General features: G+C 43.7%; 1 protein-coding gene across 1 annotated transcript in view; it reads right to left on the bottom strand.

Moving 5' to 3' along the window:
- Positions 1–1,420, bottom strand: part of TMEM88B (transmembrane protein 88B) — a 104,763-nt gene extending 103,343 nt beyond the window's left edge. Inside the window, exon 1 of the mRNA XM_069740809.1 lies at positions 278–1,420. Coding sequence (XP_069596910.1) covers positions 278–547 — 270 coding nt within the window. The 5' untranslated portion in view covers positions 548–1,420. The remainder of the gene's footprint in view (positions 1–277) is intronic.
- Between the last annotated feature and the right edge of the window lie 22,006 nt (positions 1,421–23,426).

Here is a 23,426-nt window from a genome sequence, read left to right as displayed (position 1 = left end):
TCATAAGTGCGGCATATTTCACTGATATGTTAGAAGGCTTCATATAATCACTCGCTGCAGATGTGACTTCACATGTATTTTGTCCACGACATTTGGTTGAGATTTCATCACATTTCATCCACATACCACGGAAAGCAATGAATTGTCTTGTACATCACTGGCAAAATGAGCCACTAGCTCTTCCCTCTCTGGACCAGAATGTACATTTAATATTTTCTCACGTCGTATCATCTTAATAAATACTGTATATCTTTACCCAACATCTTGATGTACTTACCCTCGAATGGCACTTAAATCCGAAATAAACCACCACGATCGTTGGAGTCAAAACGATGGTGAATATGACAGCCAAGATGATGGAGTTTGCAAGAAAAGCTAAAAAGTTAGCTCCAGTAACAAATATAGTCCAAAACCAGCATCCCCACCTACTCCGAGACTCCATGGGCAAGAGCTGGTCATCCATGTTATAAGGGGGGAGCCCCGGGATCATTCTCGAGGTATCCGACATACTGTCCACATCAAAGTCATCAATCTCTTGGTCAGACATTTTCAGCTGAAGTATACTCTTAGGTTTCCAAAAGAAGCTTCTCCTAGCAATGTGTTATTTTGTTGTGACCACACTTGGCTTTTCACACTTCAACATTCACAATGTTCAAAGAACAAGAGCACCGCTGGACTGCTTCTTCTTCCTTGTTCTTGCCTCTACTTATCTCTTCTTTCTTCTTCTTCCTTCCTCTTGCCTCTACTTATCTCTTCTTACTTCTTCTTTCTTCTTCTTCCTTCCTCTTGCCTCTACGAATCTCTTCTTACTTCTTCTTTCTTCTTCTTCCTTCCTCTTGCCTCTACGAATCTCTTCTTACTTCTTCTTGCTTCTTGTTGCCTCTTATTGCCTCTACTTATCTCTTCCTACTTCTTCTTGCTTCTTCTCGTCTCTTCTTGTCTCTTCTTGTCTCGTCTTGCTTCTTCTTGTCTCTTCTTGCCTCTTTTCCTCACTCTACGAATTGCCAATAAATTTGGTTAAATATTCTTCTCCTTAAATGCAAAAAGCCTTCACTGTTAGATCCATGGAAAAGATGCTTGGTACTTCTAAGGAGAAGGCTTTATCTGGCCAAGTTGTCATAATGGTCTTCCTCTTGGCATTGAGAAGATCGTTGGCCACAATAGAACCTTTATTCAGAAGTGATGCTTTGCAGAGTGAGACGTTGTTCTGTTCGCAGCTACTTCTCCCAGGCTTGATGTTTCTCTGTTCGCCTCCTTCAGCTTTGTGAGCTTTGCTTCGAAAAACTGTCTACTGCTACAAGCCAATCGGCTGCTGAGTGAGCCACACAATCTGCCTCTCTGCGTAGCATGCATGCAGCCAGCACATCGACAACTTGGTCCCGCTCCATCAATACAGGTTATTCCGAGTGGAAACTAATGTCATTATTCCATGAACCAATTCTGGACTTTGTCACACTGCCCAGTTGGGGGGTAATGAGGCAAGGTTTATTTTTTTTTCAATCTCTAAGGCTTAGACGTGTCCGCAAGGTGCAGATGTGTCGCTTTGTGTTCGCCTCATGCGGAGATGAATCAATGATGACATGATCTTCTAGGAATCTTCCCTATGCATGGAAGAGTTAATGCAGTCAGTGATTGAAAGTTTATTCAGGGTTCATATATATACGGCCAAGTACAAGCCCCCTACAGAAGTGTATCGATGTCTACGGCACTCATATACTTCTCCAATCTCTTACGGAGGAAAAGAGAGGTTAGATCGGTTCCATATGATGCTGCATTACAGAGATTTTCCCCATTAGATACGGCTCTGAGTCCCTAATCTTCAAGATGGATGATGATGATGCGCTGCTGTAGATAACAATTCTCAGGGGATGATGTATGTTTGGAAACAGACTTTAAATGATAGCATTTTCCAATTTACTTCAATTCCTCATAATTTTCAGGATTTCTGCTTGCTGTCATGGCTTGCTCTATGACTAGATTTGGGAAATATTTTGCTGGTTTCAAAACATACACATTATAATGAGAAAATGATCATGTCCACTCCACACTACATCTCCAGGAGCTTTTTTTGACCTCCCGTTCTACATCCATAGACATTAATATGGATTGTACTGTATTCCCTCTTTGCACCTAGAACAGGTTCCATTCTTCTGAGAAGGTCTTCTACAAGATTTTGGAGTCATCTGTGGGAAGTTTTGTGCATTTAATCCAGAAGTACATTTATGAGGTGAGACACTGATGTTGACGAGAGACCAGGCTCATAATCTCTGTTCCAATTCATCCCAAAGGTTGTAAGATGGTGTTTAGGTCCGAGAACTGATTGGCCGATCATGTTCTCCTACACCAAACTCCCCCATATCCATGTCCTTATGGACCTTTTGCACTGGGCACAATCATGAAGAACAGAAAATGGCCTTCCCACAAAGCTGGAAGCCACAATTGTCCAAAATGTCTTGGTACACGCATGCATCAAGGTTTCCCTTTCTCTTCAGCGGAATGAAGGGGTCGATGGTGCTACGATCGCAGTTGTATTGACTGTAGCGAGTGAGGAGGGTCATCTTGGAATGTGTGCCAAATCTGCGCCAAAATTCTGTACTGTCTCTGAGTTTCCCAAGTGTTCATGGGGTGAAGAACATCAAGGAACAGGCAACAGATCCTTTTCATATAATTATTATTCTTTATTTATGAAGAGCTTAGGATATAATTAGGAAATGTCAGCATAGGTTCAACCTGAAGCTCTTGGGTCCCAGTGTGAACTAGCAATCCCACCCGGCCCTACCTACAATGTGCCATGGCTCAGGTGTGACTCTTACCTCTGCATCCTCTATAGCCAGGGCCGGCTCCAGGTTTTTGAGGGCCCCGGGTGAAAGTGTCTCAGTGGGCCCCCCCTTTAACACATACCATGATTCATCATCGCATATAACACAGCCATGTAGTATATAACACAGCCCACGTAGTATATAACACAGCCACGTAGCATATAACACAGCCATGTAGTATATAACCGCCAGGGCCCCGGCACTTGCCCGGGTACGCCGGGTGCTGACGCCGGCCCTGTCTATAGCTTCCCTCTTGCAGATCAGGATGGAGCTACAATAGTACGTATTGTCTCCCATAGCCGTACCACTGAGCTTCGGAGGAAGCCCCGGGATGAAGGTGTAGTTCATATTGTTCGTTCTGCTCTGCTAGTAATAACTCATTATGCACGAAAATGTTTGGGGGCAAACTGTAAGCACGAATGTCCTTGTCAACATGATCGCTGTCTGCAGATGAGACGACTTTCGCGAAGCGCCGAGATCCTCAATCTCATCAATTATCACCCCTAGCACAGATAATTATCACTTTTTCCTCCTGAAAGGAGAGAAGGCAACAAAAGACGACACATCTCAACATCATCATTTTGCGTCTTCTATTATTCTGCGAGGGTAGCTATATTAGTGAAACAACGACGGTGTCCATGAACACATGGTGGCCCAGCTCAGGCAGGTACTATCACTCATCGCAATGGATGTTGTGAATCTTACCAGCGCTCTTAAATGGTCAAAATTCGAATAAAAGAATAATACAAGCAAAACTAAGAAAGATTGTAATAAATCAAATCAGATAAATTTGCTTCTTTCTCCACTTATGAGCCACTTTTTTCTCTCATCCTGTCTCTCAAACACATCATCTACTCTGAAACATTGCTAAAAATCCTTCCTGCTCAAAACAGCTCACTGAGCGATCAGGTAACATTTGCCTATTGAACTCTATGGAGAGAGGAAGGCAGAGCAGAGTAAAAGACACACAGAAACAGATGGTGCAGTTGATTTCTACTAAATGTTTTATTTCACAAAGTGCTGGATTCACAACTACACTGCTCAGTAATTCTGTCTAATGTCCTCTATCTACCAATCTGAGACACTTTTAAAAAAAAAATATTTCATGCACAACCATTTAAAGTAAATGCCTCATGTTACAATTTTAGTCTTTGGATATACAAAACTTTAACAATCTATAACTTTAGCGGAAACATTTTAAATAATGTAACCTATGAGGGTAGCATACGGTTAACAACTCTAATATGTATTCATGAAGTCAGAAAGATAGAGTCGCCAAATGTCATGTCGTTGAATGTTATCCGGTCACATAGATCAGAAAGAAACATTTGTCCCCTAGCATTAAAGGTCATTGACCCCTTAGCCGCTAAGATGGATTTCATTTGGATTAGTATGTTTTTAAAGAGGGTGTCCAGGAGTTAGATATTGATAATCTATCCTGAGGATAGACCATCAATTTCAGATGAGTGGCAGTTCAACACCCTGAACTCCCAGGTCCAATTTATACTTAAGTGATTGGGAACTCAAAAGACGCACCCAAGAATGGTCCAGAACTGTGGTTCTCCATGTGGTGCTCTGGCTGCCGCGGAAAATGGTAACAGCCAACTGGATGGGATGCTGGGTATTGGATCCCCAACTAGCTGATATTGATGACCTATCCTTATTATAGATCATCAAAATTAAGAGTCGGACTACTCTTTTAAAGGGTTACCTCCATATTTAGAAGTTTTCATCTATCCCAAAGATAAGTGATAACTTCCTGATTAGTGGCTGTCTGACCGGTGAGACCCATAACAATCCCGAGAATGAGATTCTGCAGAGTCCCGTTCTAAATGGAGCTGACATTTGCACCACAGCTCCATTTATTATCTATGGGACTGTTGGAGAAGGCACTCGAAAATTTTGTAGAGAATAAATGGATTGGTGGTGCGCATGTCTGGCCACTGCTTCATTTACATGGATCACCAGCTCCCATTGGTTGAACCCACACTGATTAGCTAGTTATCACCGATCTTAGGCCTGTCCCACACATCCAGATAATTCCGGTACCGAAAAAATCGGTACCGGAGTTATCCGTGTCCGTGTGTCCGTGAGCTCACGTAGGCCATCCGTGTGGCACAAGTGCGGCACACGTGTGCCGCCCGTGTGCCGACTGGGTACCACACGGAGCGTGCAGGAGACAGCGCTAGAGATAAGCGCTGTCCCCTGCATCTGGTGCTGAAGCCGCCATTCATATCTTCTCTCCAGCAGCATTCGCTGGAAAGAAGATATGAAAATCCTTTTTTTTTGTTTTTTCGTGTTTTAAATAAAGATCCCTGTCCCCACCCCCCTCCCACCCCCTGTGCGCCCGCCCGCGGGTAATAAAATACTCACCCGGCTCCCTCGCAGCATCGTCTCCGCGCCGCACCTTCTCCTGTATGAGCGGTCACGTGGTGCCGCCCATTACAGTCATGAATATGCTGCCCCACCCCTATGGGAGGTGGAGCCGCATATTCATGACTGTAATGGGCGGCACCACGTGACCGCTCATACAGGAGAAGCTGCGGCGAGGACAGGACGCTGCGAGGGAGCTGGACGAGTATTTTATTACCAGCGGGCGGGCGCACAGGGGGTGGGAGGGGGGTGGGGACAGGGATCTTTATTTAAAACACGAAAAAACAAAAAAAAAAAGGATTTTTCATATCTTCTTTCCAGCGAACGCTGCTGGAGAGAAGATATCAATGGCGGCTTCAGCACCATGTGGGGGGGACAGCGCTTGCTCTGTCTCCTGCACGGCACACGGACTGCACACGGACAGCGTCCGTGTGCGGTACGTGTTTTACATGGACCCATTGACTTTAATGGGTCCGTGTAATCTGTGCGCTCCCACGAACACTGACATGTCTCCGTGTTTTGCACACGGACACACGGTCCGTGAAAACATGCTGACATGTGCAGAGACACATTGATTTCAATGTGTCTACGTGAGTCAGTGTCTCCGGTACGTGAGGAAACTGTCACCTCACGTACTGGAGCCACTGACGTGTGAAACCGGCCTTACGGATAGTGGCAACTTCTAAAGATGGCATTAATCTTTTAAAAGAGTTATCCTGAACTCGATAACTCTTTAAAAGGGTTAATCCCATCTTTAGAAGTGGTGGTTCCTGAGGATGGACCTCAACAGATCAGCAGATCAGCAAGTTATCAGTTATCCAATGGATGGGGATAAGTTCTAAACATGGGAGTAAGCCTTCAATGTATACAGTAGAAGGTTAGAAAAGTATCTGAAACCCTCTGAGAAAAAAGTTATAACATTGTATGGAAGCCAATAAAATTATCGGAACTGCTTTATTTCAGGATTGCAAAATCAACCCACTATGGGCTCGCTCTGGCCGTGGGACAATAGGCGCTGCCAATGCTCATATGGTCACTACTCCCCCATTTATGCCACAATAATTTGTTTTGTCTTCTCACGGATCGTCACATTTTTTTCCTTTTCTCCACATCTTTTTAACACACTATGTAATATATACCATTCAGACAGATCGTGATGCGATCTGTATAGAGAAATGAGCCCGTATTTACCGCATAATATATCATGTTAATATAAAAGCAACACTAAGATGACAGAAACCCCTTAATTATCTATGAAACCTTGGATCACTTTCCTTACTAGCTCTTCTAACTCTACAGACAAGGAACAAAGCCTGAGATCATAGTGATTTTCTTTTTACCATCCATCTTACAAATTGGCTTCACATTCATCATGCCTGCCACGTTCATCACACAGGAGCTGACATGCCTCTATGATTAACCCCTATTCTTTCCTATTACCCTAAGGCTGTGTGCAAAAAAAAAAAAAATTCTTTTAGGCTCCATTTTTTTTTTGATTCTTACATTTTTCCTGTGTTTTTTTTACCTTTTCCCCTTTTTTCTTTGGTGCAGATTAGAAATAGTTTTTTTGTCATTTATTTTTAGTACATAAAGCTGGAATTCTGCACTTAAAAACGTAACTGTTTTAACCTGCTTTTTTCAGACTCCCTATAAGAGCCTGTAAGGAAAAAATGTAACTAAAAAATGCACAGTTCGACCCCGTCCTTAAAGAGGAGGTGTAAAGTGGCCACTTTTTCATCTTCTTTTATTCCCGCTGTTCCTCTGAGTGATTAATTTTTTATTCTTTTTATATCCGACATACGGTTCCAGAGATATGGACTAATTTCTATGGTCTGCACCAAGTAAATATGGCTCACGTGATCCTCGGGGGCGGGTCTTTAGGCTGCTCTGCATTAGTAGTCTGTGAGCCACGCCCCCTTAGTAAAGACCATAAAAATTGCCACTAAATAAAAAAAGGCTTATATTTCTGGAACCGTAAAGCGGATTTATACAAAACAAAAAGCAAGATAATTCAGGGGAACAGGGGGAAGAAAATAAAAGCAAAAATTGCCCACTTTAGAGCTAGTAACAGGTCCTCTTTAAATGCATAGTGGGTATGATTTTTCATGAAATCACATCCATTTTTCTCGAACTGTCCAACAAAGCAGATTCTCTATAGAAAACGACACAGTAGAAAAAATCAGCTTTTGCATCACATGGGAATATGGCCTTAGCGTTGTGAGGGTGTGGACTGCCCTGTCCCTGAAGACAGTGTCGAATCATAAAAAGTGTGCGGTTTTACTGCGTTTTGCTGTGCCATGTGAAGTGTGCACTGTGTCATCTGGTTTTTAGTAATTTAATGTAGCAATGTCTAGTTTTCTAGGCACTGACGCTCCTGTGTGAATACTGTAAAGGTAATGCCTATGGTGATTAACGTACACTTCGGTTCACTGTGAATCACTAATCAGTTAATAAATTGAGATTCCAACTACATGCCGCACACGATTGTGGCTATAAAGAGGTCGCTTGAGAAAGGCTCGTTAGCTGGAATGTTACATCGGTGATTAAACAGGTCACATGACTTTGTGGCGTAGCTGGTGTCCGGAGACTTATAGGCCACGCAATGCTTCGTGGGAAATGAAATATGCAATTGCCTGTTGACAGAGGAGAGCAGAGACTCTAATGCCACCTACTGGAGGTCGCAATCCTACAAGTCATTGTCAACCCTATAAACGGCCTTACCACATGATTTAGGATAAGGAGCCAAACCAAAACTTCCATTTACAGACACGAAGTTTGGGAAGTTTTCACCTCATCAGTGCAAAACAAGAGAGCTGGTTTGGCTGGGTGAGAGGCCTCTGACAGGGGGTCTAATGGGTAAGTTTCTCCTTGTGGAGGTTGTTTAAAAGGTTAATATTTATTTTTTGGATTGCTACCTTCCATAAAACTTTGAGTCCTTGTTCATTACTTTGCCTCCATGTCCCTTACGGTATTGAATACATGAAACCTACAGATCAAGTCTCCAGACGTCAATTTTGCTCCTTATTTGTGTTGTCTTCCCTACGTTTCTAGCTTTAGTATTACACGACAAACTCAATCAGCCAATGACTAAAAAATGCTGTTGTGATATGTAATGTGTCACGAGGGCTCTGTGTGTGGTAGCCTGGCAGTCCTCAAAGGGACTTCCATGGACAAGCTCATTAGCTGGCCAATGAAACAGGCTGAAAACGGATGGTCGGAAAGCAAAGGCAATACCTGGAACTTTTTGTACTTATTTTTATCCTTTTGTACTTTTTTGTCACCTTTAAAATTGGGCAGGCTATTGTGAAACCTATCTAATTATGAAAATAGATAACTGAGGATTGTAGTCTAGCTCAAGTGGCGGCGTGCCACCTGAGTATTCAGGAAGTTCTGCGTCCTTGCAGCTGCCTTGCTCATGGAGTCTATTACCGTGTGCCATAAGACTAACCAAGGTCTGCTCAATCGCTGGGTTCTGCTACCAATCTTCTAAGTCCAATAAAAACGGAAAAGGGAAGTAGGAAAAGTCAGCTCACCGAAATGCCTTGCACTTTGTTCATGAATATCATCCGCGCGGAGCAGTCCCAGTCTCAGACTCAGTCGATGAAGGAAAAAAATGAAGGAAAGTTCTCCAGCGATATAGTCCCAATAAAGGGATAAAAACAGCTTTTTATTTAAAAATAACTTTTATGGGTAACTGTACAGATGATACACATGTAAAAAAATTACTCGTTTCAGTGATAAGCTTTAATCATGGTCATGGCCAGTAAAGCGTACGTGTGCTCTGCCATGCATCATTTTTAAGCATGTAAATCTTCTGCTCCATTATAGTCAATGATCCCGACGGAGCATATGTCTGAATCCTGTTCTGTGTGGGGGTTCCAGCGTAAACCCCGACGGCAGGGCCGGCGTCACCAACTGGTGCCCCCTGGCAAATGCCTTGGCCCATTATACTGTATGGAGTAATATATGTGGCCCATTGTACTATCGTACTGTATTTACTGTATTGAGTAATATATGGGGCCCATTATACTGTATGGAGCACCATGTGGGGTCCATTATGTTGTATGGAGCACTATGTTATACTATTATACTGTATGGAGCACTATAAAGGGCCCATTATACTGTATGGAGCACTATGTGGGACTATTATACTGTATGGAGCACTACGTGGGACTATTATATTGTATGGAGCACTATATAGGGCTCATTATACTGTATGGAGCACTATGTGGGGCCCATTATGCTGTATGGAGCACTATGTAGGACTGTTATACTGTATGGAGCACTATGTGGGACTATTGTTATGATCCGGTGACCTTGGAGCCGCATGGAACTTTCTCTGAGTTGGTGGAACCTGTACTGACCGCAAATCCTGGACTTAACACCGCACCAAAAAGTAGCCGTGGGGTGTGCCTAACAAATCCTAGACACCTCGACACAGCCAGAGGACTAAATACCCCTATAGATAGAAATAGGAAATCTACCTTGCCTCAGAGCAGAACCTCAAAGGATAGGCAGCCCCCCACAAATATTGACTGTGAGTAGTAGAGGAAAAGACACACGCAGGCAGGAAACAGGATTTAGCAAAAGAGGCCACTCTAGCTAAAATAGGAAAGGATAGGACAGAATACTAAGCGGTCAGTATTAAAACCCTTCCAAAAATATCCACAGCAGAAAATACAAAAATTCCACCATCTAACTAAAGATGTGGAGCGTATATCTGCAACTCCAGAGAATCCAACAAGACTGAGAAAACACAGACACAGTCTAAGCTGGACAAGAGAAAACAAATGAATAGCACAGAAATATTAAGCACACAGCAGGTGTGCCACAGAAACAAAAAACAGACACTTATCTTTGCTGAATTGGCAGCAAGGCAAGAGGAACCAGACAAAGATCCAAAACCTCCCAGAACCATGGACAACTGGCAAGGACTAATGAATCCTGCACACCTAAATATCCCAGTCAGAACTGCAATCAGCAGATACACCTGGCCAGGACTGCAACTCAGGGACAACTGCATTCCCACCTACAACCACTGGAGGGAACCCAAAAGCAGAATTCACAACAGACTATTATATTGTATGGAGCACTATATAGGGCTCATTATACTGCATGGAGCATTATATGGGACTCATTACACTGTATGGAGGAATATGTGGTGCCCATAATACTGTATGGAGGACAATGTGGTGCCCATAATATATGGAGGACTATACTATCCGGTCTAAAATGATAAGTCTACAGTCACACTGTGCGTTGAGTATTCGCCGGTTTCTGAGCTAATGTAGAATGTACAATATATATCACTCATGCAATGTAAGAAGATAGTGAAATCTTTGGCATTGTACTATATTTATATTTCTTATCTGTGAATCATGAATCGTGGTTTGTGTTAAAGGGGCCACTGAGACTCTTTCGCCCGGGGCCCACGAAAACCTGGAGCCGGTCCTATCCAAAGGGCCACTGAAGGGGTGCCAGGATGCAATGTGAAGCACCCTTAGTTTTCATATTATCATCACATCTGTAATTCCAGTATCTATAAAACAGAAACAATCAAAATCACAGAAAAGATAAGCGGCGCTCACATCTCGTTACTTGTCATAGAGCTAACGAACGTAAACTTATCTTCTCTGCCGTTAGGACATTTCTCCAGGATAATTTGCATGCAGTGGGTGATTTGCATACAATTAACATGCCTTTAGTGTAGAGCTGACTGCAAAGACAAGGATTTTCGCCATAAAACAAAATGAAAATTGATTGATGAAAACTGTTGGCAAAGTACCAGGCGCAAATAATAAAAAAAATAAATAAATAAACTGGCTGGCAAAGATTAGAAAATGTGCGCCATGACTTCAATCAATTAAAAGTTAATGCTGATTCTGCTTTAAAGAGGAAGATGGATTCATTCTGTAGAATAGCAGGGTCTAAAGGGATTTTCTAGGGCCTTTACATTGTAGACCTATAGTTAGGATGAATTCCTTATTATGAGAGATCTGACACCTGCCACTCCAACCCTCAAGTGTTATCACAGTGATCGTGAGTTACAGCTTCATTTATACTCCAGAGCAGAATTCATAATTCTGAAGTTTTCAGAACTTTAATTGCCTGACATTTGTGAGTAGTTAAATGCTCATAAACTGCACAAAGCTTTCTTAGCTAATTCGAACCTCCCAACTTTTGAAGAACAGAAAAAAGGGACAAACCATGTGCCAAATTTTGGCCACACCCCAAGTTACACCCGTTTACCATTTCTATCTACCCTGGCAAGAGCAGATGTCTAAGGGGCGGTGGCAGTGAGGGAAATTTAGAAAGTCATAGACCCAAATCCGGGACTGTCCTCTGTATTCGGGATGGTTTAGACTTCAGATGAGGAGATCGATTTATAGGACTCAGGTCCAGGGTCCAGGTCAGCGGCACCGGACGGCTGGAGGGAGGCTGTGAATTTATCACCATCCGGCATCCCGGGTGCGGCTTTTGATCGCCCAATACCGACACGACATCATCTGTGCGTCCTGCTCATCTCTAGTTGCGACCTGTGGATTATTTTTTGTTCCTTCATTCACAGTCGGAGCCGCCAGAACTTTCTCATCTTTACGTAGCTTCCCTACATGACATGTGCCTTTTTTATGTCTGTTGGTTTCCGCAGGATCCGCACCAAACTACGCAATAACAATCGTCTCTGGTTATTGCATTTTTGTTGCATTTTTAGGCCTTTTTCTCCTTATTTAATGCTTTTTTTGGTGCAGATGTGAAGCCGAGTTTTTAATAAGATTTTTACAGGACAGAAAAACTTTGATTCTGCACTTAAAAAAGTAAGGCTGGTTTCACATTTGCGTTTAAAAACGCAAAACGCATTTGGTGAAAACGCTGCATTTTTTAGGCGCATGCGTTTTTACATGTTTTAACGCAAACACGGCGTTTTGACGCGTTTACATGCGTTTTTTCCTGCGTTTGCGTTTTTGAAACGCATGATGAGAAGTGTGTGACAGCTGCCAATCATCAAAATCAACTAGAAAACCCACTATAAACAGAAATACCTAGGGTTAGGGTTAGGATCCCTAGTAACCCTAGGAATCCTAACCTGTTATGATCCGGTGACCTAGGAGCTGCATGAGAACTTTCACTGGAGAAAGTGGCCACTATACTGACCGCAATCCTGAACTTAACACCGCAACTAGAAGTAGCCGTGGAGTGTACCTAACACACCTAGACACCTCGTCACAGCCCACAACTCTAACCCTAACCCTAACCCAAACTCTAACCCTAACCCTAACACAAACTCTAACACAAACTCTAACACAAACTCTAACCCTAACCCTAACACAAACTCTAACCCTAACCCTAGGGACCCTAACCCTAGGGATCCTAACCCTAACCCTAGGGACCCTAACCCTAGGGATCCTAACCCTAACCCCAAGGGTTAGGGTTAGGATCCCTTAGGGTTAGGGTTGGGGGGTGGCTTTTCAGTGTGTATTATTGTGTTTTTCTATAAAAACGCATACAAACGCATGTGCTTAAAAACGCATGCGTTTACATAGACATCAATAGGTTTTTTTGCCGCAAAAAACGCATGCGTTTTTTTTGCGGCAAAAAAAGCCGCTAAAATTACTACATGTTGCATTTCTGCAACACAACGCATGCAGAGAAAAAACGCATGCGTTGCAAAAACACGTCAAAACGCATGCAAAAAACGCATGCGTTTTTAATGTTAAGTATATAGAAAAAAACGCATGCTTTTTTTGCGATTTTTTTGCGCAAAAAAAAAACGCAAATGTGAAACCAGCCTAAGGCAGTTTTTTACATGCATTTTTTTTAGATTTCACATAGAAGCCCGTAGAGAAAAAAAACACCAAAATCGCACAGTTCAGTGACATCGTTATACCACAGGGGTGCAGTTTTCATGAAATCACATCCACTTTGATTGGACAGTTAAACACAGCAGAATTTCTGTGAAAAAAAAACAATAAAATACGCGGCATTTACCCTACATGTGGACGCAGTCTAAATGTACGAGCAATTTGGATGTGATTCCATGAAATCTCCACCCTCGGTGCGTCTAAAGATGCTGCTGTACTCTGCAGTTTTTTTCTCTGTACGCTTCTATGTGAAGCCTCAAGAAACCCAAGGAAAAAAAATCTCACCAGATGGGACATAATGTAGTGATATATTGTAATGTCTGTCTGAGGCCGTCAGCTCAAAAAGACAACCTTGGACACACTTGGCATTAGCCAATCTGTCTACCGTTTGTAAAGAATCTCTAGCCTTCACCATTTGACCCGTACACAGGGATCTGGACTTAGTTTAGTCCATGGAGTAGCTGCTGACTGGAGGAGCGAGCCTGAAATAAGAGTTGTCAAACTATCCAGGGTGAGTATCAGGAAGGACAGAACCAAGAGACTAAGCCATCAGATACCAGGAGGTGAGTCAAGAGCAAAGTCGGGGGTCAAAGTCAGGAGGGATTATGGACATGAGGTCAGAGTCAAGCTGGGTCAGGAACAGGTGATCAGCAGAGAAATAGAACCAGTGATGTATAAAGTTAACCAAACAATATCTGGCAACTCCCATCAGACTGCTAGGAGTTTAAATAGGGTGTGGTGCTGCCCTGTAGACCACAGCAAGGAGATGATTAACCTCAAAGCACAGCCAGGGCTATGGACTCTTTAATGATTAATAAGGTCCCTCTTCTGCTGTTTGCATCAGATAAGCAACGGATGCATTTTATTAAATTAATTTGCCTGTGCCTCAAAATGAAACAGACACATTAATGTCTGAAGAGAAATGTGAACGCAGCCTTACAGCTAAGCGTACGATCCAGCACCAGAATGCAGTCTGCAGAAGGCGTATCTCAGCCGGGTAATATATTTTCTGTAGCACTTCATAGGTACGTAGGACGCGCAACAAAAGAAATTGATTTGTAATGTAAATAGACCACACGATCCCAGGCTTTCATTAACCTTCCAACAAGAAAAAAAATTAAAAAAAAGGTTCAAAATCATATAAGAGATTAAATATACTTTGTAAAACCAAGAAACTCCCCAGGGAGGGAAGTAATGAAGCATATGTTCCATTGTGCTGGGTATTAACACCGGCAAAAACATTTTATGAGATTTAACCAGAGCATTTTATACAGTAAGAGCCCTTGTAAGGAAAGCAGAACAGAACGGGGGAAGAAAATACAAATATTTTAATGCAGAACATTCACATTGAAGAATAAAACTTTTTATTACATGCACAAATATGAAAAAAAATTATACCTTGTCAAAACTTTAAGTAACAGCCTCATTCAGATGTAGGAATGTGGTCTTACCCTGTTCCTACCCCTGAAGACAACATATGCGCCATGTTAATACCATCCACTGATTAAGGGTGGTTTCACACTTGCGTTTTTGTCTGCAGCATTTTTTGCACAAAAAAACGCATGCGTTTTTCCCCTATATTTAACATTGAAAACGCATGCGTTTTTTTGTGTACGCGTTTGGTCGCGTTTTCAATCGCATGCGTTTTTTTACTGCATGCGTTCATTTTCAAAAATGCAACTTGTAGTATTTTTGAGAGGCGTTTTTTGGACACAAAAAAATGCATGCGTTTTCATGCGTTTTTTTGGGGTCAAAAAACACATTGGAGTCAATGGGAACGCATGCGTTTTTGTGTGCATGCCTTTGCATACGTTAAAAACGCATGCGTTTTTTTTTTTAAAAACATAAAAACACACTGATAAACCACCCCACACCATAAAATTGATAAAGAGATCCTACCTCTAACCCCAACCCTACCCCTAACCCTAACCCTACCCCTAACCCTAACCCTACCCCTAACCCTAACCCTACCCCTAACCCTACCCCTAACCCTAATCCCTTTAAGGGTAGGGTTAGGGTTATGGGTAGGGTTAGGGGTAGGGTTAGGGGTAGGGTTAGGATCCCTTTAGGGTTAGGGTTAGTGTTAGGGGTAGGGTTAGGGTTAGGATCCCTTTAGGGTTAGGGTTAGGATCCCTACCCCTAACCCTACCCCTAACCCTAGCTCTTTCTGTTTATAGTGGGTTTTTTACTTTATTTTGATGATTGGCAGCTGTCACACATTTATCTGCATGCGTTTAAAAAACGCAAACGCATGAAAAAACGCATGTAAACGCGTCAAAACGCCGCGTTTTTTTCACCACATGCAAAAACGCATGCGTCAAAAAAACGCAGCGTTTGCACACGTTTACATGCGTTTGTTCACCATGCGTTTTTTTTTAAACGCATGCGTTTTGAAACGCAAGTGTGAAACCAGCCTAACTCAGTGCTATTTTCCCGCACTTTGAATTTGTTTCCCGCTTTCCAGTACGTCACGTGATAAAATGAATGGAGTCATTCAAAAGTACAACTCGTCCTGCAGAAAAACAAGCGCAACACGGCTATGTCGCTGGGAAAATGAAAAAGTTATGAGGACGCCGAGGATTGTTCTAATGAACAGGTAATTCACAGTCTAGAAAACTGCGGTCAAATGCTTGCAGTATTAGCGCACATAGGCTGTAAGAGCAGGCGGCCACCCGGAATGCCATCGTTCAACACAATTCCAGGTCATGTCAATACCTTCAAATATGGGGGTAGTGGTCTAATGCACTTCCCCAAGGTCATATTTAGATCAGATATGGTGAGGGTCATCACGGAACACATCATACCTCCAGAACGCTATAGCTAAATATCTTAATCAATATCTTAAAGGAATGGTTTCCTCATTTAACTTGTTGGTTTGAATACAAATAAGATGACGGATTTTACTTTTCTTCCCATAAACTTGCCAAAAGTAAATCTCAAACCTGGAGAATCCATTCCTCGGCTTTTAAGGACTCATTTTAAAACGGACAGCACCTTTAAGAATACATTTCATGCTTTAAAATGTCTTTAGGATGATGCCATGAAATGTAAACTGGTGAAGTGGTGAAAATCGATGGTGGGGGATAAAGTGGTGAAACTGGCTGGTAGGGGATAAAGTGGTGAAAATGGCTGATGGAGGATTAAGTGGTGAAAATGACTGATGGGAGATAAAGTGGTGAAAATGACTGATGGGGGATAAAGTGGTGAAAATGGCTGATGGGGGATAAAGTGGTAAAAATGACTGGTAGGGGATAAAGTGGTGAAAATGGCTGATGGAGGATAAAGTGGTGAAAATGACTGATGGGGGATAAAGTGGTAAAAATGACTGGTAGGGGATAAAGTGGTGAAAATGGCTGATGGAGAATTAAGTGGTGAAAATGGCTGATGTGGGGGATAAAGTGGTGAAAATGACTGATGGGGGATAAAGTGGTAAAAATGACTGGTAGGGGATAAAGTGGTGAAAATGGCTGATGGAGGATTAAGTGGTGAAAATGGCTGATGTGGGGGATAAAGTGGTGAAAATGACTGATGGGGGATAAAGTGGTGAAAATGACTGATGGGGATAAAGTGGTGAAAATGACTGATGGGGGATAAAATGGTGAAAATGACTGATGGGGGATAAAGTGGTGAAAATGGCTGATGGGGATAAAGTGGTGAAAATGACTGGTGGGGATAAAGTGGTGAAAATGACTGATGGGGGAAAAAGTGGTGAAAATGGCTGGTGGGGGATAAAGTGGTCAAAATTATTGGTGGGGAGGAAATATTAAATCACTGGTGGGGGATCAAATAGAAAAATATTACTGATGTGGAAATAATTCAATAGTGGGAGGAAATTGTGAAAATCACTGGTGGGTGATAAAGTGGTGAAAATCGCTGGTGGGGAAGAAAATGGTGAAAATTGTTGAAAAGGGAAGAAATGGAGAAAATCACTGGTGGGGGAGGAAATTGAGAAATTTACTGGTGGGGGATGATGTGACAAAAATTGCTAGTGCAGGAGGAAATGGTGAAAACCACAACTGCTTTTTATGGATTTACTGTATATCTATCCTAAATCCAGAAGTAAATATGGGGGAAGGTAAGAAAAAAGGTCAATCTATAGCTAATGTTAAAGATATCTGTGCCCTTTAAGTGACATTTACCATTCATGTCTGTATAGTTTGTTTTGGATTTTGTCACTTATGTACAAAACTTGCCAACAGTTCAGATTAAATAGTTAAAACCCTGAGACCTTCACCCCGGTCTGCTGCTCTCAGTTGTGCTCCACGTTGGGCTTTGCAGGTTGCTTGGCGCAGATACATCATCTTCCGAGGACTTTTAAGGCCTATTAGGACACACATCTGTGTCTTTGGATCGTTAATTCAAGACTCAAATTCTGTGTTCTTCACCTCCTTAACTTGTTTCCATTCTTGGATACTTCACTTCATCCGTCCAGTTGCTTCCAAGACTCCAGTGTGTGTGCCACGTCCTCGCTCCCCAAGTGCCATCCTGCCAGATGCACCAACACCCGAGGGTGTCCACTTCACAAGGTGAGCCTAAAGGGAGAGTCAGACGGTCGTATACCTTGGCAACTCAATGCTCAGACTGGCCCGTGGTTCTACTGACCCGAGCGTGATAGCATGTTTTTCTACGTTGCTGTCATGCTCGGGTCAAGTGAGCCGCCGGCCAGTCCAAGCATTGCGTTGCGATCCCCATCCGAATTATATGGCCATCTGACCCTTCCCTAACACTGGGCATTCATCCCTGGAGGGAATAAATGAAAAAGTGACCACCATATGTCCATCCAACACTCTCCATCCACTTCTACGGGACTTATGGAGACAATTGCTTGCAGCAGTCATTGCCTTGACATTCTCCCCATTTATGGACTTTCTCGACATTTATGATCTTTCTCGACATTTATGGCCTTTCTTACTGTATTGGTGGGAAAAGGACACCAAATGTTGACTGACGAAGGGCCTAATGATTAATTATACAGAATTGTAGAAACTCAGTATTCCATCATAACCATCAATCTCATCTCTATAATGTGTGACTTTTCAGACAACGCAATAATAATAATAATGACAGCCTTCCTGCCATAAACTGATGGAAAACCGTCATTTATCTATAGAATAACCTGAAAAATGTTATTTATTTTTTATTTAAAAACTAATTTCTTGAGCAATTTAAAAACAAAATAAATCAAATAAATGTTCACTTATTTATTTTTTGTTTCCCTCGAAATATAATTTTTTTTTTTTCAAGTGAATTTTCCACCAAGAGAAGACACATTGATCCAATCCGGCAAATTATCTTTTGCTGGCTGCAGAACGGCAAAATCTCTGAATAATATTTCTCAAGATGTAACTTGGCACTAAATGTTGCGCGAGGTTTGAATGCCGGACATAAAAACGACTGACTCGATTTGCTGCTATTATGTGTGGCACCCCTAGGGGTATTTGCCACAAAAATAGTTACTGACACTAAATACAAATATTAAGATAGCAAAACTGCACTACCACTTCCGGCCAGAAGGGGGAGCTCCAGAGACTCCCCTTGATCCATTCTGGTCTGAGAGAAGAAATGGCAGTTGGGCTAAGGAGCTGAAAGTGAGAGGTCATACAGTTGAATCTCTAACAGCCCTGTGACTGTTACCAGGCCAAAATCACCGGCCTGAGGAGAAGAGGGATAGAGAAAAAGGACATTGTGAGAACCGGGTAGCATTAATCACTACCCAGAACAGGCGCAAAGACGGATACCGGATCCGTGGCTGTATTCATTATATATAATACAGCAACCGGAAAAACGTGAGGTGATATCAGCTTCACTAGGGCCGGACGCAGCAACAGACACAGAGTTCAGCGGTACTCCCGGAGGGGGTAAGCTGATAAAAGGACTCGGGTTGCCCGTCGAACCAGGACCCGGGAGGACAGATTGGGCCGGCAGCCAGTTCACATACAGCAGCAGGGCCACACAGAAATTGCGCACAATAAGAGGCGAAGACCCCGGCAGGGTCAAAGTAACTCAGAGTTCCCATACAGACTCCGGTGACAGGACTGGTTGTAAATCCTTTTATGTTAAAGTAAACTGGTTAAACGTTTCAGTGCCTCAGTCTTTCATTTGGACAATAGCCATCTATCCAGGATCGGGATCATCGCCGCTGGGAGAACTTGCTGCTGATCAAGTAAGTGCCTGTCCCCTCACGATACCCCTTACACTGTGCATTGCCTGAGGCCACAGCACCGGGTCAAGCCACCCGTGACATCCCCCTCAAGAGACAGACCCCATTGGTCCGGTGCTGGGTATCCCGGTCTCCTGGGCGTCACAATTGGCGTCACGAACAGGATCTAGCCAGCCCGTATACCGGGTATTGTGTGCCGTGATTGGAGCCCAAAACTGTGAAAACTTGGATGAAAAATCTTGAAAATTGACTTTATTAAAGAAAATTCCATTTCCCATTGAAAACTATTGAAAGTGACTTTTCCCCATTGGTTATAATGGAGTAAAGATGGCCGCCATCCCCTGAGGTAATCACTTCATAACCGTTAGGCACGAGACTGTTAATTGAGCTACGCCATCACCTGAGCCCCAGTCTAACTGAAAAACTTCAGAATCCGCCATTACAGAGCGCGGTGGGTGGGAGCAGCAGGGGGCGTGTCATTGTGGGCGGCACCAAGCTGAGCGCTCTGACATCAGAGCAAGGGGAAAATCGATCCTGCTGCACAGCGAAACGAATCTACACTATCCCGACGGAAGCGGAGGACCGGAAGGGTCCGGATTAACTAAGGGGGCACAGTATGTCGCAGCACGGAGACGCCGCAGCACCCGGCGACGCTAATGCAGCTGAAAGACAGAGTGTCGATAGAGAGTCCGGTAGCGCAGCGGTGCAAGGAGTGGCGCCCATCATGCCGGTGCTGATGCCATATACCCCGGGTGGCCCATGGCTTCCAATGTATGAAGGTGAGCCTAATACCCTTGACGATTTCAGAGAAAAGATGCTGGCCCATTTTGACATGTTCCCTGTGGGTGAAGTTCAGCGTGTTAGTCTCCTGATGATGCAGTTAAGTGGCCATGCTAAGCGAGAAGTCACAGCATGGGCAGCTGATCTAAAAGGCACTGTTGAACGCATATTTGCTGGATTAAAAGCTACATTTGAAACCACTGCCAGCAGCAAAGCTAAAGTACGATTCTTTAATTGCAAACAAAAAGCTAATGAGGGCGTGAGAGACTTTGCCTTAAACCTGCAGGAAGCCCTTAAATCACTTACACTGGCTGAACCCATTTTTAACACCGGAGCGGATAAACTGCTAAGAGATCAATTTATTGAGGGACTCTACACCCCTTCTCACCGGGGGCATGTGAGCATGCTTGTTTTTAAGAACCCTGAATTGACATTTGCCCAATTAAAGGAGAGCGCTATACGTCTCCAGCTGGCAGAGGCACCTCGGGATCAGGATCCTGCGCAACCCATGGCAGAGGCACCTCAACAACAGGGAGTGCCAGTGACATCAGCTATGTCTGGGGCCATTGCTAAGCCCCTGGGGCCCAGTACTAATGAGGCTCTTCAACAAAAGCTTGACTCTTTAACTGATGTTGTTGCTTCAATGGCTAAAACCATGCAGGAGATGAGAGGACCCAAGATGGAGTTGTCAAACCGTAGAGAAGGTGTTCCATGGATGAGACCCCGGAGATACCCGCCATGGAGAGGACGACCCCGCGACCGCTACCAACCGGATGGACAGCCCATTTGCCGCCGTTGCCAGCAGCCAGGCCACTTTGCACGAGATTGTGATTTAAACGGGAATCCCCTGGGAATGCGGGCCGCTTCGCAGGAATGAACTTTCAAGGCCCAACACCCTGGCACGACAGGTACATCGGAGGACGACCCATTATCCCTATCGTGCTGGACGGAATGCCCCTCAACGCTTTGCTGGACACAGGTTCCCAGATTTCATCTATACCGTATATCCTTTATAAGAGGTACTGGGCTGATGCAGATATTGATAAAGGGCCCTCTGATGTTGAACTAGATATATGGGCCAGTAATGGTAAGTTGGTACCGAAACTAGGATTCAGGGAGATGACCATAAAGATTGGTAAAGTAGAATTGAAGAAACAGGGTATAATTGTTGTTGATGTTGACCGGCGGAACTGTGAACCAACTGTATTGATAGGAATGAATGTGTTAGAGAACTGCTTTTCCGAAGTCATTTCTGTCTTACAGCAAATTGCTGAAACTGCCCAATCCTGCCAGCAGAGAGTTCTCCGGAGGGAAATAAAAGTATTGATGTTAAGGCAACAGGTAGAAGTTGCAGGTGGAGAAATCGGCAGTGTGAGGGTAAGTGATTCAACGTCTATTGTAATCCCACCAAAAACAGAAATGCTGGTATGGTGTAGAGCAGCCATTGGTACTAAGGGACGAGATTATCAAGCCTTAATAGAACCAGTGTACACCGACAGCAGGCCCACTATACTTACAGCACGAGGGATAGTCGAGGTACACCGGGGACGAGTGCCGGTACGACTTTTGAACTGTGGAGAGGAAGAGGTCACTTTGCCAAGGTATGCTACAATGGCAAAGCTATATACTGTTGACAACAATGCCATCACAACCATTGAGCCCTTAGAACCAACCTGTCAGGTGGAAGGCAATGGCTCAGATGGAGAAATGGAGGATTGGTGCCAACAGCTACACGTGGGCATAAATTCAACACCTACCCATCAAAAACAAGGGGTGTATAGGCTAGTGACGGAATATGAACAAGTCTTCAGTAAACACCCATTGGACTTCGGACGGATAGAAGGGGTAGAACACACAATCCCCACCGGTGACCATCCCCCAATAAAAGAAAGATATAGACCCATACCGCCTGCTCACTATCAATGTGCAAAAGATATGCTGAGGGAGATGAAACAGGCCGGGGTAATAAGAGACAGCTGTAGCCCCTGGGCGGCCCCCCTAGTGATTGTCAAAAAAAAGGACGGAACCATGAGAATGTGCGTAGACTACCGGAAGATTAATAACATCACCCATAAAGACGCCTACCCCTTGCCTAGGATAGAAGAGTCCTTAACTGCTTTGAAATCTGCTAATTATTTTTCCACCTTAGACTTAACAAGCGGGTATTGGCAAGTCCCTGTGGCTGAGAGAGATAAGGAAAAGACGGCATTCACCACACCAATGGGTCTATGTGAATTTAATCGCATGCCGTTCGGACTCTGCAACGCATCCGGTACCTTCCAGCGGCTGATGGAATGCTGCCTCGGACACAAGAACTTCGAGACCGTCCTCCTGTACCTAGATGATGTGATCGTCTACTCAAAGACGTACGAACAACACTTAATAGACCTGGCAGAAGTGTTCGAAGCCTTATCCAGGTATGGCATGAAAGTCAAGCCATCCAAATGTCACCTTCTCAAGCCAAAGGTACAGTACCTGGGACACATCGTGAGTTCGGAGGGAGTAGCACCAGATCCCGAGAAAATAAGCGCCATAAGGGATTGGCCAAGACCTACCAGCGCAAAAGAAGTGAGACAATTCCTGGGATTGGTGGGTTACTATCGCAGATTTATAAAAGGATTTACCAAGTTGGCAGCACCCTTGCAAGACACCTTGGTAGGGCAGACGAAGAAACCTTCAAACCGAAACCCTCCTTTTCAGTGGAACGACGAAAGGGAAGACTCCTTTGAACAATTAAAGAAGGCACTAACCGGAGAAGAGGTTCTGGCATATCCAGATTACCATCAACCTTTCATCCTCTACGCCGATGCCAGTAATGTGGGACTAGGAGCGGTGCTGTCACAAAAGCAAGAAGGTCGGGAGAAAGTCATCGCCTTTGCAAGTAGAAAGCTCCGGCCAACTGAAAGAAATTCAGAAAATTACAGCTCCTTCAAATTGGAACTACTGGCAGTAGTTTGGGCTGTGACTGAACGTTTCAAACACTATCTGGCCGCTGCAGAATTTATTGTCTATACTGACAACAATCCGTTGACCCATCTGGACACAGCCAAATTAGGTGCGTTAGAACCGCGATGGATAGCCCATCTTCATAATCAAGTATCGAGCAGGACGCAAGAATGGAAATGCCGATGCCCTATCCCGGATGCCACACTTGAGAGATGTAGAAGAAGAAACGGGGGAGCTTGAAGAAATTGAACTACCAGCCTTCCATCATCCCAAGGCAAAACATCATCAGTCAAGTACCTATCAGAAACAACAAGAGGTGAATTTTAATCCGTTAGCACACCATAGATGGGCTGACACCCAAGACAGCAATCCGGCTGTGAAGTTGGTGAAGGAACTGTTAACTGAGCAAAGTGCATATCCCGATGAGGATGCCCCAGAAGAGACGCATCAACTCTGGAAAGAGAGAGGCAAAATGTTCCTGTATCAAGG

Source organism: Ranitomeya imitator, chromosome 10 (assembly GCF_032444005.1).
Source record: "Ranitomeya imitator isolate aRanImi1 chromosome 10, aRanImi1.pri, whole genome shotgun sequence".
Classification (NCBI taxonomy): domain Eukaryota; kingdom Metazoa; phylum Chordata; class Amphibia; order Anura; family Dendrobatidae; genus Ranitomeya; species Ranitomeya imitator.
This window is presented reverse-complemented; position numbering and strand designations above follow the sequence as displayed.